The 19,257-nt window shown below is 36.9% G+C and overlaps 3 protein-coding genes across 4 annotated transcripts; 2 read left to right on the top strand and 1 right to left on the bottom strand.

Moving 5' to 3' along the window:
- The first annotated feature begins 63 nt into the window (after window positions 1-63).
- LOC117423079 (serine/threonine-protein phosphatase 2A regulatory subunit B'' subunit gamma) lies at window positions 64-7,289 on the top strand. Its single transcript, XM_034038499.3, has 13 exons — window positions 64-200; window positions 543-667; window positions 1,127-1,231; window positions 1,475-1,587; window positions 1,676-1,773; window positions 2,390-2,460; window positions 2,850-2,982; window positions 3,578-3,633; window positions 4,406-4,481; window positions 4,622-4,758; window positions 5,248-5,385; window positions 6,620-6,679; window positions 6,816-7,289. Exons 1-13 carry the CDS (start codon window positions 134-136, stop codon window positions 7,002-7,004), a joined length of 1,368 nt encoding a protein of 455 aa, XP_033894390.3. The 5' UTR covers window positions 64-133; the 3' UTR covers window positions 7,005-7,289.
- Window positions 7,290-7,513: 224 nt separating this feature from the next.
- On the bottom strand, window positions 7,514-11,051 carry LOC131697605 (protein FAM177A1-like). 2 transcript variants are annotated; one of them, XM_058987718.1, is made up of 6 exons: window positions 10,973-11,051; window positions 10,604-10,758; window positions 9,707-9,877; window positions 9,190-9,256; window positions 8,962-9,059; window positions 7,514-8,712 (listed from the first exon to the last, which is right to left on the bottom strand). In XM_058987718.1, the coding sequence occupies exons 2-6, from the start codon at window positions 10,670-10,672 to the stop codon at window positions 8,512-8,514; spliced, it is 606 nt and encodes a 201-aa protein (XP_058843701.1). In that variant the 5' UTR covers window positions 10,673-10,758; window positions 10,973-11,051; the 3' UTR covers window positions 7,514-8,511. The 2 variants fall into 2 exon arrangements, with proteins under 2 accessions (XP_058843701.1, XP_058843702.1); XM_058987719.1 differs by having other exon boundaries at window positions 10,604-10,765; window positions 10,973-11,035.
- A 162-nt stretch (window positions 11,052-11,213) lies between these two features.
- On the top strand, window positions 11,214-18,799 carry LOC117421810 (F-box only protein 33). The gene is made up of 4 exons (XM_034036187.3): window positions 11,214-11,807; window positions 13,176-13,286; window positions 13,630-14,312; window positions 15,318-18,799. Exons 1-4 carry the CDS (start codon window positions 11,440-11,442, stop codon window positions 15,581-15,583), a joined length of 1,428 nt encoding a protein of 475 aa, XP_033892078.3. The 5' UTR covers window positions 11,214-11,439; the 3' UTR covers window positions 15,584-18,799.
- The last annotated feature ends 458 nt before the right edge of the window (window positions 18,800-19,257 follow it).

The raw sequence follows: 19,257 nt of genomic DNA, 5'->3' as shown, positions 1-19,257 counted from the left end.
ATAAAGCGACGAGAAGACACCGAGGTTAGAGGTCATTAGTACCCGCCCCTTCACTCCGTGTGAGCCAATCAGGTTGCGGTTATGCGCTTTGGAAACAGACATTAACTTCTTCAGAAGGGATAGGATATTTAATATGTCGAATGATAGCGTAATGGACTGGAAAGAGGTTCTTAAAAACAGACTTTCTGCTTCTAAGAAAGGTACAGTAACGTTAAACCCTCCCCCAGTTATCAAGTTAACGAGCGGAGCGGCGTAGGTATTTGTTATGATAGTGATCCTCAAAATGATATACAGTATATACGTTGTATTGACTATAACTGAAGACAAAAATAGAACATAAATGGTCATTTTAAACAAGTATAGCCTGCAGTAAAATGTTACGATACTGCAACAAATGTACCGGGCGGTATAACTTATTTCATTCGCTTGCAATCGGTTGATGGAATATCTCCGTGGCCGGCAAGCGCTGGCAATTATATTTCATGACAACCTTAAGAAAATGTGCACAACTGTATGGCTAAACTCTTCTATATTTTCTACAGTTGAAAAGATGGAGGAAGAGAAGAAGGAGGAAGAGATGGCACTGTTTACCAAGAATTACATGGAGTGGAAAGGGGGAGGAAAAAGAGATTATTCCTATAACAATATACCAAGATTTTACTACAGGGTACGTATAGAGTATGCATGTATAATAATAATAATAATAATAATAATAATAATAATAATTCCCATATGTATGTATATTGAAGTACAGTACTATAGTGTTTTGTGGCAACCTTGTAAATATAATGTAAGCAGTATTAGGAAATGTAGAGGATATGGGGCCATCGCCACAATATTCTGCATAAATGAGTAAGAATCAGAATTTGTTTTCTCTAATACAAGTGTATAAAGTTTGGTTGCATCTATTCTGTCTCAAAACTATCACCATCTGTGGCATAGGGCTCTAGACTACAGGTATGTTTGCTACCTATTTGCTACAGCTGAACAAAAACAAAACAAAAAAACTATATAAAAGAAGAAAAAAAACAACAATATGGTATTTATTTTTATTCATTTTAAAATGATTGAATATGAAAACAAACTAAAAAAAACTTTAATGTATGGCTTACATTCTTCCCCCAAGCTGCCAGCTGAAGATGAGGTTTTGCAGCAGAAGCTACGTGAGGAATCAAGAGCAGTCTTCCTCCAGAGGAAAAGTCGTGAGCTGCTGGATAATGAAGAATTACAGGTACTCAATCAGGTGGTGACAAATATCTAGTACTGTAATTGTTTAGTTACTATGGTGATGGGCAAGAAGCTTGTTTTTATCAGGGAATGAAGGAACAAGGCTTTAGGCACTGGTGTGTCTGGCTGTGAGTCCTTCAGCATACTTCTGTGCATTTATGTAGCAGATTATTGTTAGTGCTTGGATTGCTTTAATCTTTGTTAATTGCTCCTGTAGCTGTACATGTGTTTGTGCTTGTTGTTTTAGAACCTGTGGTTCCTGCTGGACAAACACCAGACACCACCAATGATAGGGGAGGAAGCAATGATTAATTATGACAACTTCTTAAAAGTCGAGGAAAAAGCAGGAGCGAAATGCATGTAAGTATTATTTATGATTAAGCATGGTGTACATTTACAGCGTATTGCCTTTAGAAATGCTAACTGCATTTTCATTTTTGCAAAATAGGCAGTTCTTCACCGCCAGGGTTTTTGCCAAACTGTTACACAGCGACCCATATGGAAGGATATCAATAATGCAGTTCTTTAACTATGTAATGCGAAAAGGTTTGTACTTCTTTCTACTTGTTTATTAGTAATCTAGAAAATGAGTGTAGTGCGCAAGACAAGTTTGTTTTATTTGATTTCCTATACTATTGAACATTTAATTGACAAGGGACGCATTGCCCTCTAGAGGCTTTATAGGACTGATAAAGAAAATTATTTGATGGAACCTGAACAAGTTAAAATTTGAGTCTCAGCAGTACTGTAACTCAATTTAAAGAGTACTGTAATTTAAAGAGTCAAACTGTAACTCTTCTGCTTTAAAGAGTGAGCTAACAAAAGCAGACTTAAACTAATAAAATAAAAATGTCGCCAAAAATTACAATTCAATCATCACATAGAAAAGATGCAATCCACAAACAACATATAAACAAAAACAATCAAAGTTTAATAGTAAATATTCAACACCTACAAATAGCTAATGAGGCTTAATATATATATATATACAATATATATTTTTCATTATAAGAGAAGGTTATGGTTTATAGTATTGTAGCAAGTATGTATTGCAAATAATTTTAAAAATCAGTTGTACATATCTATATCGGATACATTGGAAAGTAAATTATGTGTATTACCATTTTTCTAAGTTTGAATTTCTCTCTACATTACTTTCCAGTATGGCTTCATCAGACCAGGATTGGCCTTAGCCTGTATGACGTTGCTGGCCAAGGCTATCTCAGGGAGTCGGTGGGTGTTTTAATAAAGAGCCCGGTTCAATTAATTTTTTGCTGAGAGAAAAATATGTAATAAAATATAACAGAATGTTTAGAGCATTTTGCTGTATACATCATATTGTTTCAATCGTTTTGATATTTATATCCTTGAGCTTTACCACTATTTGTTTATGATTACTTTGCTGCCTGCATCATGTTGTATTTATTTATTCATAGTTGCAAAATATTAAAAATATATTTACAGAGCTTTTCTGGAGTATGCTCCATTAAAATGGATGTAGACTGTGGCAGAGTTTGTTTAAATCATTACAAGGACATAGCTTGAGTCTTGACTTGCACATATTGTTCACAGAAATCCTATACAGAGAACAGTAAAACAGGTTTATGTTTGCTATTTTCTAGGATTTAGAGAATTACATTCTGGAGCTGATTCCCACATTGCCACAGCTAGATGGCTTAGAGAAATCCTTCTATTCGTTTTATGTCTGTACGGCTGTTCGTAAATTCTTCTTCTTTCTGGATCCTCTTCGGACAGGTATTAAAAAAAATATATATATATACATACATACATACATACATACATTATTGTAACGCACACTTTAATTTTCTGTGTGTTATAGCCTGCATATGAAGGGCATCTGCTTGTTAGTGTTTATACAATTTTCCACGGGTAACATAAGTATGTTTACCAGGTGTTCATGTGACAGATCGGATTACTTTGTAGTTTGCCATCACTGAGCCTCTATAGAATTTCTTGGCTTGGCTGAAAGCACAAAACGTGAAGCTGCAGAGGTGTGATGGTTGTGAATGGTTGGGACGTTTTAATCCAACATATTTGTGATCTGTTCCATTGGTCTAAATTGAAGAAGAGTTATTGAGAAGAATACATGTTATTGATTTCATAATGAAACCTCAGTGTCCCTTCACCTATCAGATCTTTAACAATGCAGAACATTTTTGTAATAAAATAACTAGTAGTTTGTTTTTTTTTAATTTATGTCTGCAAATTAAAAGTTTTAACAAATAAAAGTATCACTGTTTAATGAAGATAGGTAGAATTACTATTGATCTATCTGAATTAATGTTTATCCACCAGAAATATATTATTAACTTTTTTATTGTTGTTGCAGGCAAGATTAAAATCCAGGATATTTTAGCCTGCAGTTTCCTGGATGATTTACTAGAGGTAAAAGCTTCTTGTATTTTGTGTAACACTTTCAGGGCTAAATTCTCAATGCTACGGTATTTACTCCAATTCGTCATTAGCACAAATTTTTCAGAAAGGAGAAGCACACACAATAAAGTTACCAAACCAGAAATAAACAACCAAGACTTTTAATTCAGGGGCTTGAATTAAGTATTAAGTTGTTTCTTCTCTGTTGTACGTGTTTAATTGGTGTTTTTTCCATTCTGGACAAATTACGCTAATGATGATTTGGAGTAAATAGTTTTGAGAATCTAGCTCTGTTTCCTTATGGGAAAATTAAACTTAATGGTATTATTTTGGGAGATCCTTTTGCAAAATCTGATTGGATAGACTGTTAGTGAGGATTCAGTTATTAAACTAATGGGACAATAGTGGGAGAGAAGGATTATAAAAGGTGTGTTTCACTGAGGCCCTGTCCACACTACATAACCGATCCCGAGAACCGTATTCATAAACGCTTTAATTAATCCAACGCAAAGCATCCACACTAAAGTACCGTTTCATGTTTAGTTGGGCTTAATGTGTACAAACACTATTAATATAGTTTGGTTACAGTTCCTAGCAGCACAAAGGTGGTCTTGAGTACAGTATTAAAAGCTGCTTGGTATGGACGCTAAACATATTGCCGGTTTAAAGGCAACTAACACAGTTTAAAGGCATAGTGTGAACAGGGCCTGAATCAAGTGATAATAACCACTGATCCTGTCAATTTTCAACACAATATATTTACTGTCTTCTTTTTTTATTCCAGCTAAGAGATGAGGAACTTTCTAAAGAGAGTCAAGAATCAAACTGGTTTTCTGCTCCTTCAGCACTGCGTGTTTATGGTATGTTATAAATCAGCGGATTCAAATTGTGTATGATATATTATTAGAGATAAAAAAAGGAGGCGTAAAGTATTTTCTTGGTATGTGGCATGTTTGCATCACTGGAATTGTATAATCTTTTTCATTGCTTTGCCCTGCAGGTCAGTATTTAAATCTAGACAAAGACCACAATGGGATGTTGAGCAAGGAGGAGCTGTCTCGCTATGGCACAGGAACCTTCACCAATGTCTTTCTTGACCAAGTCTATCAGGAGTGCCTCACTTACGACGGAGAGATGGTAATTTTAAGTTAGAATGAAGAGCTCTTTGAAATTGGTTATCTTCCTTTGTATTAACCAACGACTTGGATAGGTGACCAACAAGGAAACTAGGTACTGACGACATGGAGCTCTGTGCTGTAAATGGTGGACATTAAATATTGTCAGGAATCTTTCAGGAAGACTAGTGATTTTCACCCAGGGGTCCTGATTAATTTCATGAGGCTTATCAGGGTCACTGTCTATCTTCTAGATAGACAGTAACCCGGGGTGTAATACTAGAACAAAGAAAAGTGAACCATGTACATGATAATGACAACAACAAAAAAGCTGTATAGTACAGGTTGAAGTGTTCTAACAAATTGTGGCATGCATTCAAGTATTGTTTGTGTGTTATGTGGTGCAGATTGCTGTCAATAAGACAAAGTAGATCATGGCAAAATGGTTAGTCCACTGGGCCAGTAAGCATACCTTTTAATTAACTAGTTTGTTTTACTGGGATTGTTTTAGGATTACAAGACCTATCTTGATTTTGTGCTGGCTCTGGAGAACAGGAAAGAACCTGCTGCTCTGCAGTACATTTTTAAGTTGCTGGACATTGAAAATAAGGGCTACCTCAATGTCTTCACACTCAACTACTTTTTCAGGGTGAGTAATCTTCTTTTTAAACAGACTAGCAAAACCGAATGTAGTTATTTACTGTTACCTAAGTGCTGTTTTTCACTGGAAATCCAGCCCACACAATGCTCAGTATTACTACCGGGAACAAAACATTTAATCAATGAGTTATGTTGCTTAACCTCTTTATCTGCTGTGTTTCTTAGCAAGGAGTGGTATTACATAATATTTCTATAAAAACAGCCATTTCACAACCATATACCATAACCACCTGTGACTTACTTTGTGCCATTTTAGTCTTTTAAATTATATTGAGTTTTTAGAATATGATAATTTCAAAGAATTGCAAATATTGTTTTTTGAGTGTGTATTTGTAAATAAGGTAGTGTTTCATATGCAATTACACTTGTTACAAAATAATAAACATAAACCCAAAACAGTCATGTTTTATTTTAATTTTACTTTTTGTACTAATTTTAGGCATGTTTACTAAAAATAGTAGTTGGATAATTCTACTATTGACAATTTAAATAGACACTTCCAGACTCTTGACAACACGCATTTTGTTCTAATAATCCAACTTGTGTACTGTAAAATAACATCAAATTTAGTAACAGTAGTAACTACATTGAAGGAAATGTATATACTCTGAATACCTCTAAAGCTATTATTTTTAGGAAACTTTTACATTTTACTTTAAGGATGTGTAGCATGTTTGTTTATTTCTTTAAATATCTGCGTTGAAATAAGTTTGTAGACTCCTCCAAAGGTTACAGTGAAACAAAACCACTTTGTGTGTGTGAGCTGTCCCGTTTGCCCTTGGCCTTCCTGCTTCCTGAAATAATACCTTCTTTGTGGTAATTACAGTAGTGCTGAATTGCTCAGCTCCAGTATTTCTCTAAGGGAAAGAAAGTGCCTTTATGCAACTAACGCAGGTGCACAAGTCTTAAATTGTGGCCTTGTTATATGTATAGGGTGTCTGATTTATTTTATCCAGTAGTTTGTGATTACTGAAATAGTGGTATTGAATTTTCTCCACCAGCTGTGCCAGAAGTCCATGGCTTTAAGATAATGAGATGCTAGAGACCTAGTGAAACTGAACCTCATTTGTCATTAATAGGCATTTGCTTGCTCTTGTTCAATAAATAACAGCCATCTATCCTGAGCTGCGCAATAGTGGGCTCTGATTTATGACCGAAAAACAGTACCAAAAAGTGTCAATTAAATTAAACCTATTAGACTTTTTGTTTTGAATTGCACACAGGCCATCCAGGAACAAATGAAATTACATGGACAGGAGCAAGTATCTTTCCAAGATGTAAAGGTAAAGATGACACTCTCTATCATTTTTCTTTGGTGCACTGATGATTGAAAAGCAAAATAATGTTTTTTAAACATCCTATCTATTTTTTTTATGTGGAACATTTCAGATTTAATATGGTCCTTTTCTTGTATTGAAGGATGAAATCTTTGACATGGTGAAGCCCAAGGACCCTTGTAAGATCACCCTTCAGGATTTAGTGAACAGCAGCCAGGGAGACACTGTCACTAGTATCCTCATTGACCTAAATGGCTTCTGGACCTATGAAAACAGAGAAGTCCTTGTTGCTAATGACAATGACAGCAGTGCTGATCTGGATGATACATGAAACTTCTACTTATAAAAACTGCATAGCAAAATCCTTTTCTCTCTACCAGTGGATCTGCCCACTGTTACTTTATCTTGATAAACATATCATCAAAATATTTGTAACCTTCAAATTGCATAAGCAGACTATCACTCATCTCACCAAACACCCGGTGCATGCAACAATTAATGCACTTTAAATACAAGAGCAAAATCTACTGTTTAACTAACATTAAGTGGCCATTATTTGGATAATTCGTGACTAAACAAGTGGCACCTTGGAACCAAGCGAGGAAAATTGATTAATGTAGCTTTATAGCCTCTAGGGTTTGCCCCTGCCATTTTATTTATGAACATATTCAATTAAAAATGTCATGGTTGTGCCTTTCTAAGCTGGACTCTAGTTGGTTGTTGCTGCAGATCAGCTGTACAAGGGAAAACACTGCAAATTACATTAGCCTATTCATATTTTAATTACATTTTCAGACAGTGACATATTGCTGTACATGATATACAGTACATAAATACAGGTCTGATTAATAAAGTTTATTAAGCTGTATTATATACAAAATAAAATGCAAAACATTTTTTGCTCAATTAATTATAAAATCCTTCCCCTTTTTAAACATTTGCATAAATAAATTAGAAAACTGATTTATAGAAAAAGGTATCTACGTGGTGGATTCAAATAAAAAGTGCAACACTGATTCCACAGTGTGTTACTTTTAGGTTGTTTTTTTTGTTGTTATTTTGTAGTTAAATACTTCATGAAAAGTTGCAATTAAAGGCATGCACTTCATTTTCCAAGAATCGGTTGCAAAAGTTTTGCAAATATTCTATATATTTAATTTTCATTGCTGTGAAAAATGACGTCAATCTAATTCCCTTAAACGCACATGTAATTCTGTGCAAGAAAACAGTTTGTATGGGTGAGGTATACTGCCGTCTTATTAGGGGAGAGATAAATAGATAGATAAATAATATGTAGCAATACCAGATGTATCCCTTACATAAAAAAAAAACCTGGCATTTGTGTGTTATTATAGTTGCTATTTATAAATTAACATTTGTAAATGACAATCAGATATTCTGTTAAAACTTAAGTGAATGATCCTGTTAAAGCACTTTACAACCAATTGTGTTGATGCAAATGGTTACATATACATTGCAATAGCAAGATGCCCCAATGTTTCTAACATTGCTGTGAAACCTCCCTCTGGAAGCATTAGAACTAGATGCAGGAGGCAGGTCTTCAAATTAAATTTCAGGCTTTACTATGTTACTGTTAATATATTCTACCAACTATACTTGGTAGTCATTTTTTTTTTTAAACCTCCATAGGCTTATTGTATAAATATCACTGGGAATATAAAACATATGTATGGATCTGAGATGTATGTGGTAAGACTATCTAAAAACTTTGCAATATTGTATATTTCACGAGGGAGATGTTAATGGCAAGAAAAACAAAATAAGAACTGAAAACTTTTGCAAAGGATTCGATTCAGTTTTTTTAAATGGTTGTACTGTTATGTGGGAATGGGTGCTGGAACTCTGCTGTTCTCCGGACTTGCACAGGGATCGTTTTCCAGCTCGAAAGTGACATTAACAAATGAAGCAGATCCCTCTGGCTGTTCAGTGTGCGGTTCTGGACTTTCCTGGCTCTGCTGCTCCTGGAAATTACGCTCTGCCTCCTCAGACATGCGGTTCTCCTCCTCCTCTTCTTCATCCTACAGGAAATATAGCATAAATGAGGGAATACATGCACAAGAGATGTATGGATAGCCCTTAACTGGATGAGGACACCCAGACAGAAAATAATCATGTCTCCGCTACAGATCTAAAAGACTGGCGGATCTAAATAATGTCAATCTTTAAACTAATCCTGATGTTGTTTACCCTTAAGGGTGTTGTTACCTGATTGAGTGTGCCTCTGTTTAGTCTGAAGTTTTAAAACTATTGCACCCATAAATACACACCTCCTTCTTCATCCTGTAGTACTCATCAATGGCATACTGGTATTTAGGTGTACTTATTCCAAACAGTGAGTCAATTTTTTCTCCAAGAAAGTCACACACTGAAATAAATAAAACAGATTTTACTGTTATTTAAAATACATATTCCTACCAAGATTTTGGCTATATCTCAACCTTCCTAGCAGACAGAAACAGTTTTCCAGTCTTATTAATAGAATATTATGAAAGTACCTGATATCGTGGTAGTGGCTGCCCTCCACATGTGGAAAAAGAGGTATGGTCTCCAAGTCAGCTTTGACTGAAAAACAAAAATGTTCATTTTTCTGTATTGTCGTTATCAATATTTATTTAAAAGATCCGATTTTATTTGAGAGCAAAACCAGTTGTTCTCAAAGCTGTGGCCAGCTGACTAGCAGGGGTTATAAAGACATGTACTCACTGTTTTTGCTTTTGCACTATTCAATTCAAACTGTATTTTACATTTTGTAATAAGTAGTTAGTTAAAAGTCAAGATTGAAAATGATCATGCCCTCAGTCTTACGAGCGTAAAAAAAAAAAAAAAAGAATATGTGCCGTTGGACAAAAAACAAACGATGATCACTTAAATTAATATCTGGCTTTACCTACAGCCGTACAATCAGTAAAGTTAAATTTATGGTGGATATTGCAATAATAATATTATTAACAATAAAGTGCCTTTATCAACATTGTGACAGTAGTGAAAAAATGCTTTCAGCAACCCACTTACTGGATCGACTGCAGGCAGCATTTCTTTTTTCTCCGGCTCCTGTTCTTCATCCGTGCTGTACTCTTCCATGGTGTCTCCGCTGGCAAAGTGAATAATCCGCCGTGGCACCTTCTGCTGCTTCTCCTTTCCAATCTCCCCTAGTTCCACACTTTCAAAGTCTTTCCCAGCATTCTGAGACATAAAAATACAGTTCATGGTGTGTCTGAGCACAAAGCACAAACAATCGGCCATTCCAGCCCAAGCTGAAGTCATACAGCCCGAGTCTGCATTTACCATACTATACACTACACATACAATATATTTGTACAAAGAGAGAGAGAGAGAGAATTGCTTAGACATTTTAAAAAAAAGTACCTCTGTATTATGATCTACAGAAAGTGAAGAAGACGAATATTGTATTGTGATGTTCGACCTGTACTGAAATGTAGCCATATCTCATGTACCTATAAGCAGACATTTTCCGTGTAGCTTTGCCTTGGTTCTTTTGACACTGGAGGACATACTTCAAAATGATGTATTTAACATATTCGTGTCTTCAATAAAATGGTGATAGGACTATAGAACACGTCATTAAATGTTTCGTGCCGTGGGTGCAACAGCAAACAAAACATTACAAAATAACTTGGTAGGAGTCTTAAACTGAGGGCCGCATTACCGTAATTAGAAAGGTGTAACGTACATAAATTCAACACAACCGTTTATCCTTTGAATATATATATATAACATACTTTTTGTGAACACATAATTCTGCCACCTGGTTACTTCTGTTGCTGGTACACTAGTTTCTCAAACGGCAACTTACAAACAAGTTCCACTAATTAAGAGTTTTAGTATTGTTGATTAAATCATGTATTGTCACCAAACAACTAAAATCTTACCCATTACAGGTTAATTTACCTTATTGCCATCCATTTTTTGTCCCAAGGAAACGTTGATATTTGTTAAATAAAGCGACAGATCAGCCATCTCCAATTTCCCCTCCTACCGAGTATCTCGTTTGTGGTGTTTTCTTCGGCGAATAAAACCAGGAAGTGACACAGCTTGAGTAAATGCTGGAGACTTAAAGAGACAGTTCTCGTTATAAGAGGTTGCGCTTAAAAAATGGAGGGATGGAGGACTCAGGGGACAAACCAAACCGGCAGGGCAGAATATCACAAACGACTCAGTGACTGAACACATCAAACTACTGGCAGTTGAGACTAACTGATTTTTTTTTTGTCATGACTTACATGTTATTGTTCAACTATAATCTATAATAAACTTCACCTTGTTAATGTTGTTTATCCCGTTCTTCAGTCTTCGTTTTGGGCACGCAGATAAAACAGTATAACAGACTCCCTCTGCAGGAAGCAGGCAGGTATTGCAAAAATAACAGGTTGGACCGTACCATAACTTTAAGCGTGTTTATCAGCATTGTGTCACCTTCAAGCAAGGGAGTAAACATGGGTAATACGACGCACGTGACAAAAATGCTATTATAGCTGCTAAAATCAAGCGCTTTTTTTCAATACTGTTATTATATTTGAATAAGTAAAAAATAAATTAAAGTGTTGTTCCCCCTGTGTTAGGTTTGTGGTTCGCTCCAATAGTAGTGAAGGGGATGCTGTTGGGCGCTGTTTGTTTTCTCTAGTGAATCTCTGTTGAGTGCTGTAATTGTTGCTTATTGATAGACTGTGTCTCAGAAACACAGATAAATTACTTTATCAGGAGCAACAGTACATAGCGTACCGGCCATGGCTCTATACGGGGGTGTTGGAGCCTCGGCCTTGCCCAGCGAGCTGATAGTGCACATCTTCTCCTTCTTGTCGGCCCGGGATAAGCTGTGGGCCTCGGCTGTGTGCTCCCGTTGGAGGGAGTGTCTCTTTTATCCAGCGCTGTGGCCTGAGCTCAAACTGCGGCTCGGCAGAGGCACTGGCGGAGCAGGCTCCAGCTCTGACGAGACCCCCAAGCTGGAGTTTCTCATGCGGAAGTTTGGCTCGTTTGTTCGTGAGCTGCAGCTGGAGTTTGCTCCAGTCGAAGGCTACCCTGTCCGCTGGAGGGATTCCCTGAACAACTACCTGGAACAGGTGCTGTGCGTGCTGAGGAGTCTGAAAAATAACAGGTAATGAAAACCTGGCAAGTGTTGCATTATTAAATATATTGGTGGGTGCATTATTTTATAGTTTGATATGTCGTCCTTTTATACCTCAATATTACGTACCATTCCCTACTACACTTCCACTACGCATCTGTTACCCTGCTTTCCATTTAGGATATATATATATATATATATATATATATATATATATATATATATATATATATTACAGGCGCCTTCTGTGTCATGCCCATGTCATTTATGAGATACACTTCACTAGTCATTTAGACTACCAACTACGACGCATCTGGAAAAAAAAAACAGGTAGCTAGCATTGCCTGAGCACGCGCAAACAGAAGCATCGTATATTTGTGTATTAAGCCCTAGTAAGTGTTGTAATAGCTTATTGTAATTTCACTACACACAGTGTGTTAATTAAATAAATAAATAATTGTCATTAAAAATTACATATCATATGTTTTCAGGTGAAAGTTTATGTATTTATTTTCTAAATATAGGCCTAATGTTTACCTTTGTTGTATTCATAAATATTTACCGTGTTGGAAAATACTGTCACTGTAAGTTAAATTATATAACTGCATGGAATACACATATAAGTATTTATTATGTGTGCAAACCTGACGCAGTTAAACCGTAGGCTAATTTTAATGTGATGTCATTTCCATCTGATACAAGCAATGCCTCCACTCCCAAAGTGATTTGAATCGTGACCCTTTTCTAAGATTTCCTTTTTTAAAATGTAGCATCACTGAATTTATTTTAAGTTACATTGTGTATATGCAGTACAAAAAAAGGACAACAGTAAAAAAAACAAAAGAACAACAACAATCCAAAAAGTACATTATAGAAGAATGTGGTAGTCAAACAATTTACAGAACGCACGTTTCCTTTCTGTGCATTTTATTTCTGATGGAACAGCAAATCTGTTGTAGAATGATGTTTACTCATGTTTAGAAAACGATAGACTAAGCCAAGAGATTCGATTACTATTACAAGTAATGTGTAAGCAAAGATGAGAATCCTTTTTATGTGATTATGCCATTTTAATTTTAGTTTCGAACTTTACCAATAAGGCTATGTATATTTCTGATAAATGGTTACAAGGCTTATGGGTCAGTGTTTAATAAACCAAAAACTTGTCTTTCTTATGATCATGTTCAGAGGCTACAGGCATTTGTCATCTCAGTGTTCTGAACAAAGTGGGACAAAAAATGTTCATTTATTCAGCTTCATTACAAAGGATGTCTTGGCTACCATAGCTGAACTTTTCGACTTTCGTTTTTATCTTTCCCAGTTTCCCTAATCTGTGACTATCATGGGGATTTGCTCCCAGCTAGTCATCGTCATAAGATTCTTGCTTGTGTTTTACAGGAATCTACAGAAGTTGAGCCTCTATGGAGACACATGCATCCTCCAGGAGGAAGGGATTCTAGACGGCACCCATCTCACCCAGATGGACCAGGGAGGCAAGAAAATGAAAGAGTGAGTTAACTTACATAAATGTGTTCCAGGCCAAGGATGGGCAGTTCCTAATCTGGAGTTTTGTGGGGCCTAGTTACATTCCTTTTCCTGCTTTAGCTGTTTTGATGTTGTTCATAGTAGCAACCAGTATCCAGTTTCCAAATCGTTTCAGACGCTAATCAACAATAATTTAAGCATTGAGAACACACACATTTTAACAAAAGCCTTTAAAAGCAACTGAAAACATTTAATGTGCTGGTAATATAATATACACGAGGTGTGAGCACAACGTTTTTCATAATGTTTCTTTTTTATTTTATTGTTGTTTAGTTTTAGGGTTTTTAGCTATGCTCTATGCTTGCAGGATAAAGCAGCTGTTTGAAGAGACCCTGGCCAGTAGCAGGCAGTTGAAATGGCTGTCTTCTGCGTTCATGCTGGGTATGGTTACCCCTAACTCTCTGTCGACAATGTCCAACCTCAGTGCCAACTCCCTGGAGCATCTGAGCCTGCTGGACAACCAGGCCCCACCCCTTATTCCGTCTATCGAGTTGGGGCGCCTGCTTAACCTGCACTCCCTCGCCTTGGACTTCTGTGACTTCACCTCCGAGATGTGCCAGGTACTCTCCAACAGTGACCACATGCCTTTGCACCGACTCTCCCTCGTGCTCCACGGCACAGTGCTGCACAATAAACCACTGGACATCACGCCTGGCGAGGTGGATTGGCAGGCGCTAGTCCGCCACAGTGCCAATTTGCGGGTGTACATCATGGCACTGGATGTACACAGCCAAGATCTGCTGAGCGTGCTGAAGCCTAGCCTGCCCCTGGAGAGGATCCACTTTGACAGCTACTCCACCTGCGCCTCCGAGGCTGCCCTGGATCTCATTTCCAGGCAGTACTGCAAGACCCTCTCCCACTTCATCCTCGTGAGGGACCTGATGGAGAGGGATGACACCGGCTTCCCTGACCTCAGTGACAACCGCAACGAGGACCCCTTGGTCCTCCTCGCCTGGAGGTGCACGCATCTCTCTCTCCTCATCATTCACGGTGAGTCTTGGCACTTTAATTTGTATGGAGAATTTAATAATACAAATCTGGGCATTTCGGAAAGACCGTCATTTTTAAAATGTAATTGTTAATGCTAGTTGGCAGAGACTAAAAAAATGCTACAACTAAACTGTGAAATTCATTATTGTACACCCATTTGCAGAAATTCCAAGCAGTAAGAAACCCGAGTCATGCAACCTTTTAATTAAGACTGATCTTGAGTAAAGTTTGCAGCATCATAACTTTAACAGTTTCTTTAAATTGTATTTATCGTTTTCAAAGCTTTCTTTTTTTGAGGATCTGACCATGTTTAGATTTTCACTGCTTGTAATTTATATTCTGTGAATAAAGCATGTATGATAGTGGTGGTGTGTTCTCTAACTTCACCTATGCATTATACCCAGGAAGGTGCATTATTAAATGATGATTTGCATTCCACTAAATTGCTGAACTGCAAGTTGAGTTTGCAATTTAAATGTTAATTTTAGTGTGTCATTAATTGGATTAATATTGTACTGTTCTGTAACACCAGGGATATTGTAGTTGTTCATAGCAACATTTTTAAAAAATATATATATTTAAGGTTGTCCATTAGATTAATGGAAACACAAACCCAATCAAAAAAGGGAACATTTAAGGTATTAGCATTTGGGGTATAAGCAAAATATGATTGTGTTGAAGTGTGTGTTGTATTTGGATGAAGATCTAGGCTTTTTCAGGGAATAATAATAATCGTCATTTGTGGTCAATAATAATTCTTCTTCTTCTTCTTCTTCTTCTTCTTCTTCTTCTTCTTCTTCTTCTTCTTCTTCTTATCAGACTGTTCTCCGCTTAAAAAAATGATGGATATAGTAGTATCAGTTTTATTTAGGTGTTGCCATCTAGGCTAAAAAAAGCGGAAACATTTTTGATAATCCATAATCACCCACTTTCCATTTTGTTCAATGAGTAGTTTATTTAAAACCCCAAACACTTTGAACATATCTATTTGTACATTGTATTTAGGTTACACTGTGTGGGCTCACAATTTGATTGCGATATCTCGGCTCCGTGGCTCCAACTTGAAGGTGCTGGCAGTATCTGAGGAGAGCATCGACTTTGACCAGGATCAGCTGCTGTTCCAGGATGAGGACCCCATCCACAACCTGATCGAGGAGGTGTCCTTGGGCCTTGGTCGACCCTGGAACCCCATGATGGACACCAATATTGTCCTCAGTGAACCAACGCAGCACTTTTTCCGGGAGATGCAGCGATTTAGCGAGGGCATTTAGCCAGTTCTCCTTGTGGCTCCTTTAGACAAATAAGGGCCACATCTTTTTCATTATTCTAATTATTATTTTTGTTTTCCTGTAGTGTGAACTAACCCTTTATATGTGCTGTGTTTAATCAGTATTAGCTCTATATTTATATCTATCTATATATCTTGCTTTTTAATCTGAGAGTATAGTCGGGTATTGGTTTAGTAGCTAATGAGTGAATGTGAGGGAAGGGATTTCACGGCTAGCTAGCAAAATGATTGGACGGGTGATTCTTCATAGGATTTTTAGAGCAGTCATAAACTAGAAAACCCCTAGTCTACCATTAGTATATCCGTCCCAGCAACTGAAGTGATTGTGATCCTGTTCCTTGCTTGTCTTCCAGTCAAGGAAGGAAGACTGATGAAAACTGGTACTGTCCTATCCTTCAGCCATCCTAATCATTTTCTAAGGTGTTGCTGAACTTGAGCAGAGGACCCTGCTGACTCCATTTGATATTTACAAACATATGGTTATATCTTTAACCTTCATTCCCAGGTCTCTGTCAAGAGTTGCAGTCTACAAGAAGTGATGGGCAGAGCTGGGATCTAAACTTTCAACCTGCTCTGCCACATGTGGGTTAGTAGTTTTCTAGACTCATTATACCTCTCTTACAGATCAGATGTCGTGGAAGCAGTCTATTTTCAGTACTTTGTCTCAGAAAGGCAGCACAATGCTAGCTGTATGACGCCATCTATTTATTGGTCTTGAGTCACAGTTTCCTTGGATATCCAATTGTTTCTATAAACTGCTGATCTTCTGTAAACCTGTTATAGGCCCAGTCCTGTGCCAGTAGTCGGCGAGTATGTGACTGGTTGTTTGTCTGCCAACATTCTCCAAAGCAAGACTAAAATCATATTAACATCACTAGATGAAATTTCCGATTACAGCAAAAGTGAGCCGTTTAATGTTCGTGTACGTGTGAGTTGGTGATCAGAGGTCAGTTGTCCTGCAATTTATATTTAATTTATTAAACTACCTTTGTTCTAAACATCCAGTTAAACAGAACATATGCACTTTTTTGGTACCAGTGCTGTTCACACTGACTTCATAGGCATAGGCCACTTATTGCAAAGAGTGATGAATGCTGTAAGGAATTTTTATTTTTTTTTGCAGTTGTTAAAATCTTCTAAGGAATGAAACGTGTATACTTTGTTGCAGTTTAAACTGATACTAATTGATCATGCTGTGCCACATTCCAGAAAGTTTGCTTGTTTAACCAATATCTGTTTTTTTGTTCAATTGCATTTAGTTTTGTGAGTTAAATATTAATGATGATAGTCGAAGAATATACAAATGCTTCAATGTGTTTTGCTAGGAGGAGAAATGCAAGAGTTAAGATAGAGGTTTGCCTCATGGAAATATATCAATATGTCAAATCTTACCAGTGAACAGTGGGCAACAATCTTTCTCAGGGTTACTGTTAGACTAAGGGGTGGGAGAGGAGTTTAACTACTCAGGCCTGTGATTGAAAGCTAGTCGTGAAAAACCCTTCTCAGCAAGTCACTGGATTTTAATTCTGTCAGCGCCTGTGTCAGCTGCCAAAGATAATGGAAATAAAAACCTTATGAAGTGCCCACATGCTGGCAGGGGCAGACCAATGGCTGGTCAGCCAGGGTATACTACTAGATTTACGTACTAAGAAGTCAAAGTTCGACCTGTGTGGGACACAGCTGTGCTGTGGCTTGGTCAACAACTTTAGAACTCTTTAACCATGCACCTGTTTCACTGTGAAGAGTGAATGTAATTCATGAAAACAACTGAAACCGTTGGTTCTATCAAACCTGTAAGCTGCTATGAAACGTAAAGGAACATTCCACTGGGGAGTTGAAAGGCCAAATGTCTGCATGAAATAATTTTTATTTTTTTATTTGTTCTGTTTGGAAAGGGGTCCAAAAGCATCCAGATAACTGGTCTGTGACAGGTGAATACTATTTTTCAAATAGTCCTAAAAAGGGTTCAGTGTTTTCTTTGCACCGATCTTTATAGCAAGGGACGGACTATCAGTTGCTCATTAAAGTGGACGACCAGTTATTTATTTTAAAACTTGGAGCCCCATTTCTCTCTCTTTTTTTTTTTTTTTTTTTTTCTTTGTTGGTTGGGTGGGAAAAAACTTCATAAGACAATGTACGCATTCCTAATCCAAATGCATCATTGCAATTTAATGAAAGCTCTTTCTACACTCCAGTGTTTTAATGCGGTCCAACAGTTGGCTTTGCTGTGTGTTTTACCTTGCATATTGTCAGTTTACCTTGTTTTTTAAGGTGGGACATACCAGCCTGAGCTTGGTAATAAAATCAGTGTGTGGCCTTTTACAGGAGGAGATGACCGTAGTTGCTTCCTATTTTCAGGTTAATCCTATTTTGATGACGTCTTTTAAAACCAGAGATGTCTGAACAAAATCAATCTTGCATAATAAAAAATAGCAAACTATGCAAGAGGGATGCATACAAGCGATGTGTCTTAGGAAGTTTTTTTTCTGTATGTATATTATTTATAAAGGTAAAAAACATATTTGCATTGATACTTGGCCTTATTGTTTTAAAATCTTGATGCTTCGGAAGCCAATTTAGTTTCAGGGGCAACCGCGGGTACAGACATGGTCTCTGTGAGACTTTCCACCTGACCCCAGTTTTAAGTGGTACGAATGTTGTGCATTTATTGTTTAAATAAATCAGGACAGTTTGCAATAATGAAGTCGTAAAGTGGCTACCGTGGGTTACTAGCAGTGCTAAGACCTGGCTGCTACCTTATAAACTTCTTTGAAAATAAATAAATAAACTGTGTGTATGTATGTATGTGTGTGTGTCTGTATACATACAGTATATACATACATATGCAACAGATGTCCAGATTCTATTTATGAACAAAAAAAGTTTATAAGCGTATCGTTTTACAAAAATGGTTTTACCATCTTAATGTTTAATATTTTGACAGGTGTGCACTGTCTCTATTTTTGTCTCCAGTGAGCACATAGCGTTCGGATTTTATATGTACATCAGCAAACGTGAATCCACTGGCACCGTGAACATGCCAGATGTGGTGAGATTTTATTGAATGAAAGTGATCAGATTTATCTAAAGGAAAAAAAAAACCTGACAGACATGAGTAAGGCAATCCAGATGAATGTTGTTGTTTGATTTAGTGTTGAATGCATTTTATTTTAATCGATGAATAAAGCATTTAAGAAAATACTGTTTTTGTTTTGAATTTATTTCAACTTTATTTACATTTTGATTTCTGCTAACCAGCTAATGTAATGCTACTAGTAATTCTGTCTTTTAATAGTCATTTAATAACCACAGTGCTCCCTTGTTTGACGATCTGGTAATTCACAAATTGAGCTAATTAACTGTTAGACCACCTTGACAGTAAAATGCACTGTGTGAAACACTACTGTGTAAGGCCCATTCACTGCTTTTTTTTTTGTTCACGACACATGGCATAATTTTGAGTTATTAAAAATAACCCACTATTCCCTGGATGCACATGACATTTACACCCCCCTCCCACCCCAAAAATTCCTCAAGCACAATAAAAATAAACGGTCAATCTGCTTTGTGAAGTAGGGGGCTAAGATTTGGATGGAGCACTGCAAATTGCCACACATCTTATTGACGGTGATGTAGGATCCAACATCATGCAAGTTT

The sequence above is a fragment of the Acipenser ruthenus genome, chromosome 15 (genome assembly GCF_902713425.1).
Source record: "Acipenser ruthenus chromosome 15, fAciRut3.2 maternal haplotype, whole genome shotgun sequence".
Lineage (NCBI taxonomy): Eukaryota > Metazoa > Chordata > Actinopteri > Acipenseriformes > Acipenseridae > Acipenser > Acipenser ruthenus.
This window is presented reverse-complemented; position numbering and strand designations above follow the sequence as displayed.

What these genes read in the sequence shown, in the direction of transcription:
- LOC117423079 (XM_034038499.3), top strand. Translation starts at nt 134, where the DNA reads ATGTCGAATGATAGCGTAATGGACTGGAAAGAGGTTCTTAAAAACAGA. An exon ending in TACCAAGATTTTACTACAGG is followed by an intron (nt 668 to 1,126) that starts GTACGTATAGAG and finishes TCTTCCCCCAAG; the next exon opens with CTGCCAGCTGAAGATGAGGT. An exon ending in TCACTTACGACGGAGAGATG is followed by an intron (nt 4,759 to 5,247) that starts GTAATTTTAAGT and finishes GGATTGTTTTAG; the next exon opens with GATTACAAGACCTATCTTGA.
- LOC131697605 (XM_058987718.1), bottom strand. Translation starts at nt 10,672, where the DNA reads ATGGCTGATCTGTCGCTTTATTTAACAAATATCAACGTTTCCTTGGGA. An exon ending in TGCTGCCTGCAGTCGATCCA is followed by an intron (nt 9,257 to 9,706) that starts GTAAGTGGGTTG and finishes TTTGTTTTTCAG; the next exon opens with TCAAAGCTGACTTGGAGACC. An exon ending in ACTACAGGATGAAGAAGGAG is followed by an intron (nt 8,713 to 8,961) that starts GTGTGTATTTAT and finishes TATTTCCTGTAG; the next exon opens with GATGAAGAAGAGGAGGAGGA.
- LOC117421810 (XM_034036187.3), top strand. Translation starts at nt 11,440, where the DNA reads ATGGCTCTATACGGGGGTGTTGGAGCCTCGGCCTTGCCCAGCGAGCTG. An exon ending in GGAGGCAAGAAAATGAAAGA is followed by an intron (nt 13,287 to 13,629) that starts GTGAGTTAACTT and finishes CTATGCTTGCAG; the next exon opens with GATAAAGCAGCTGTTTGAAG. An exon ending in CTCTCTCCTCATCATTCACG is followed by an intron (nt 14,313 to 15,317) that starts GTGAGTCTTGGC and finishes CATTGTATTTAG; the next exon opens with GTTACACTGTGTGGGCTCAC.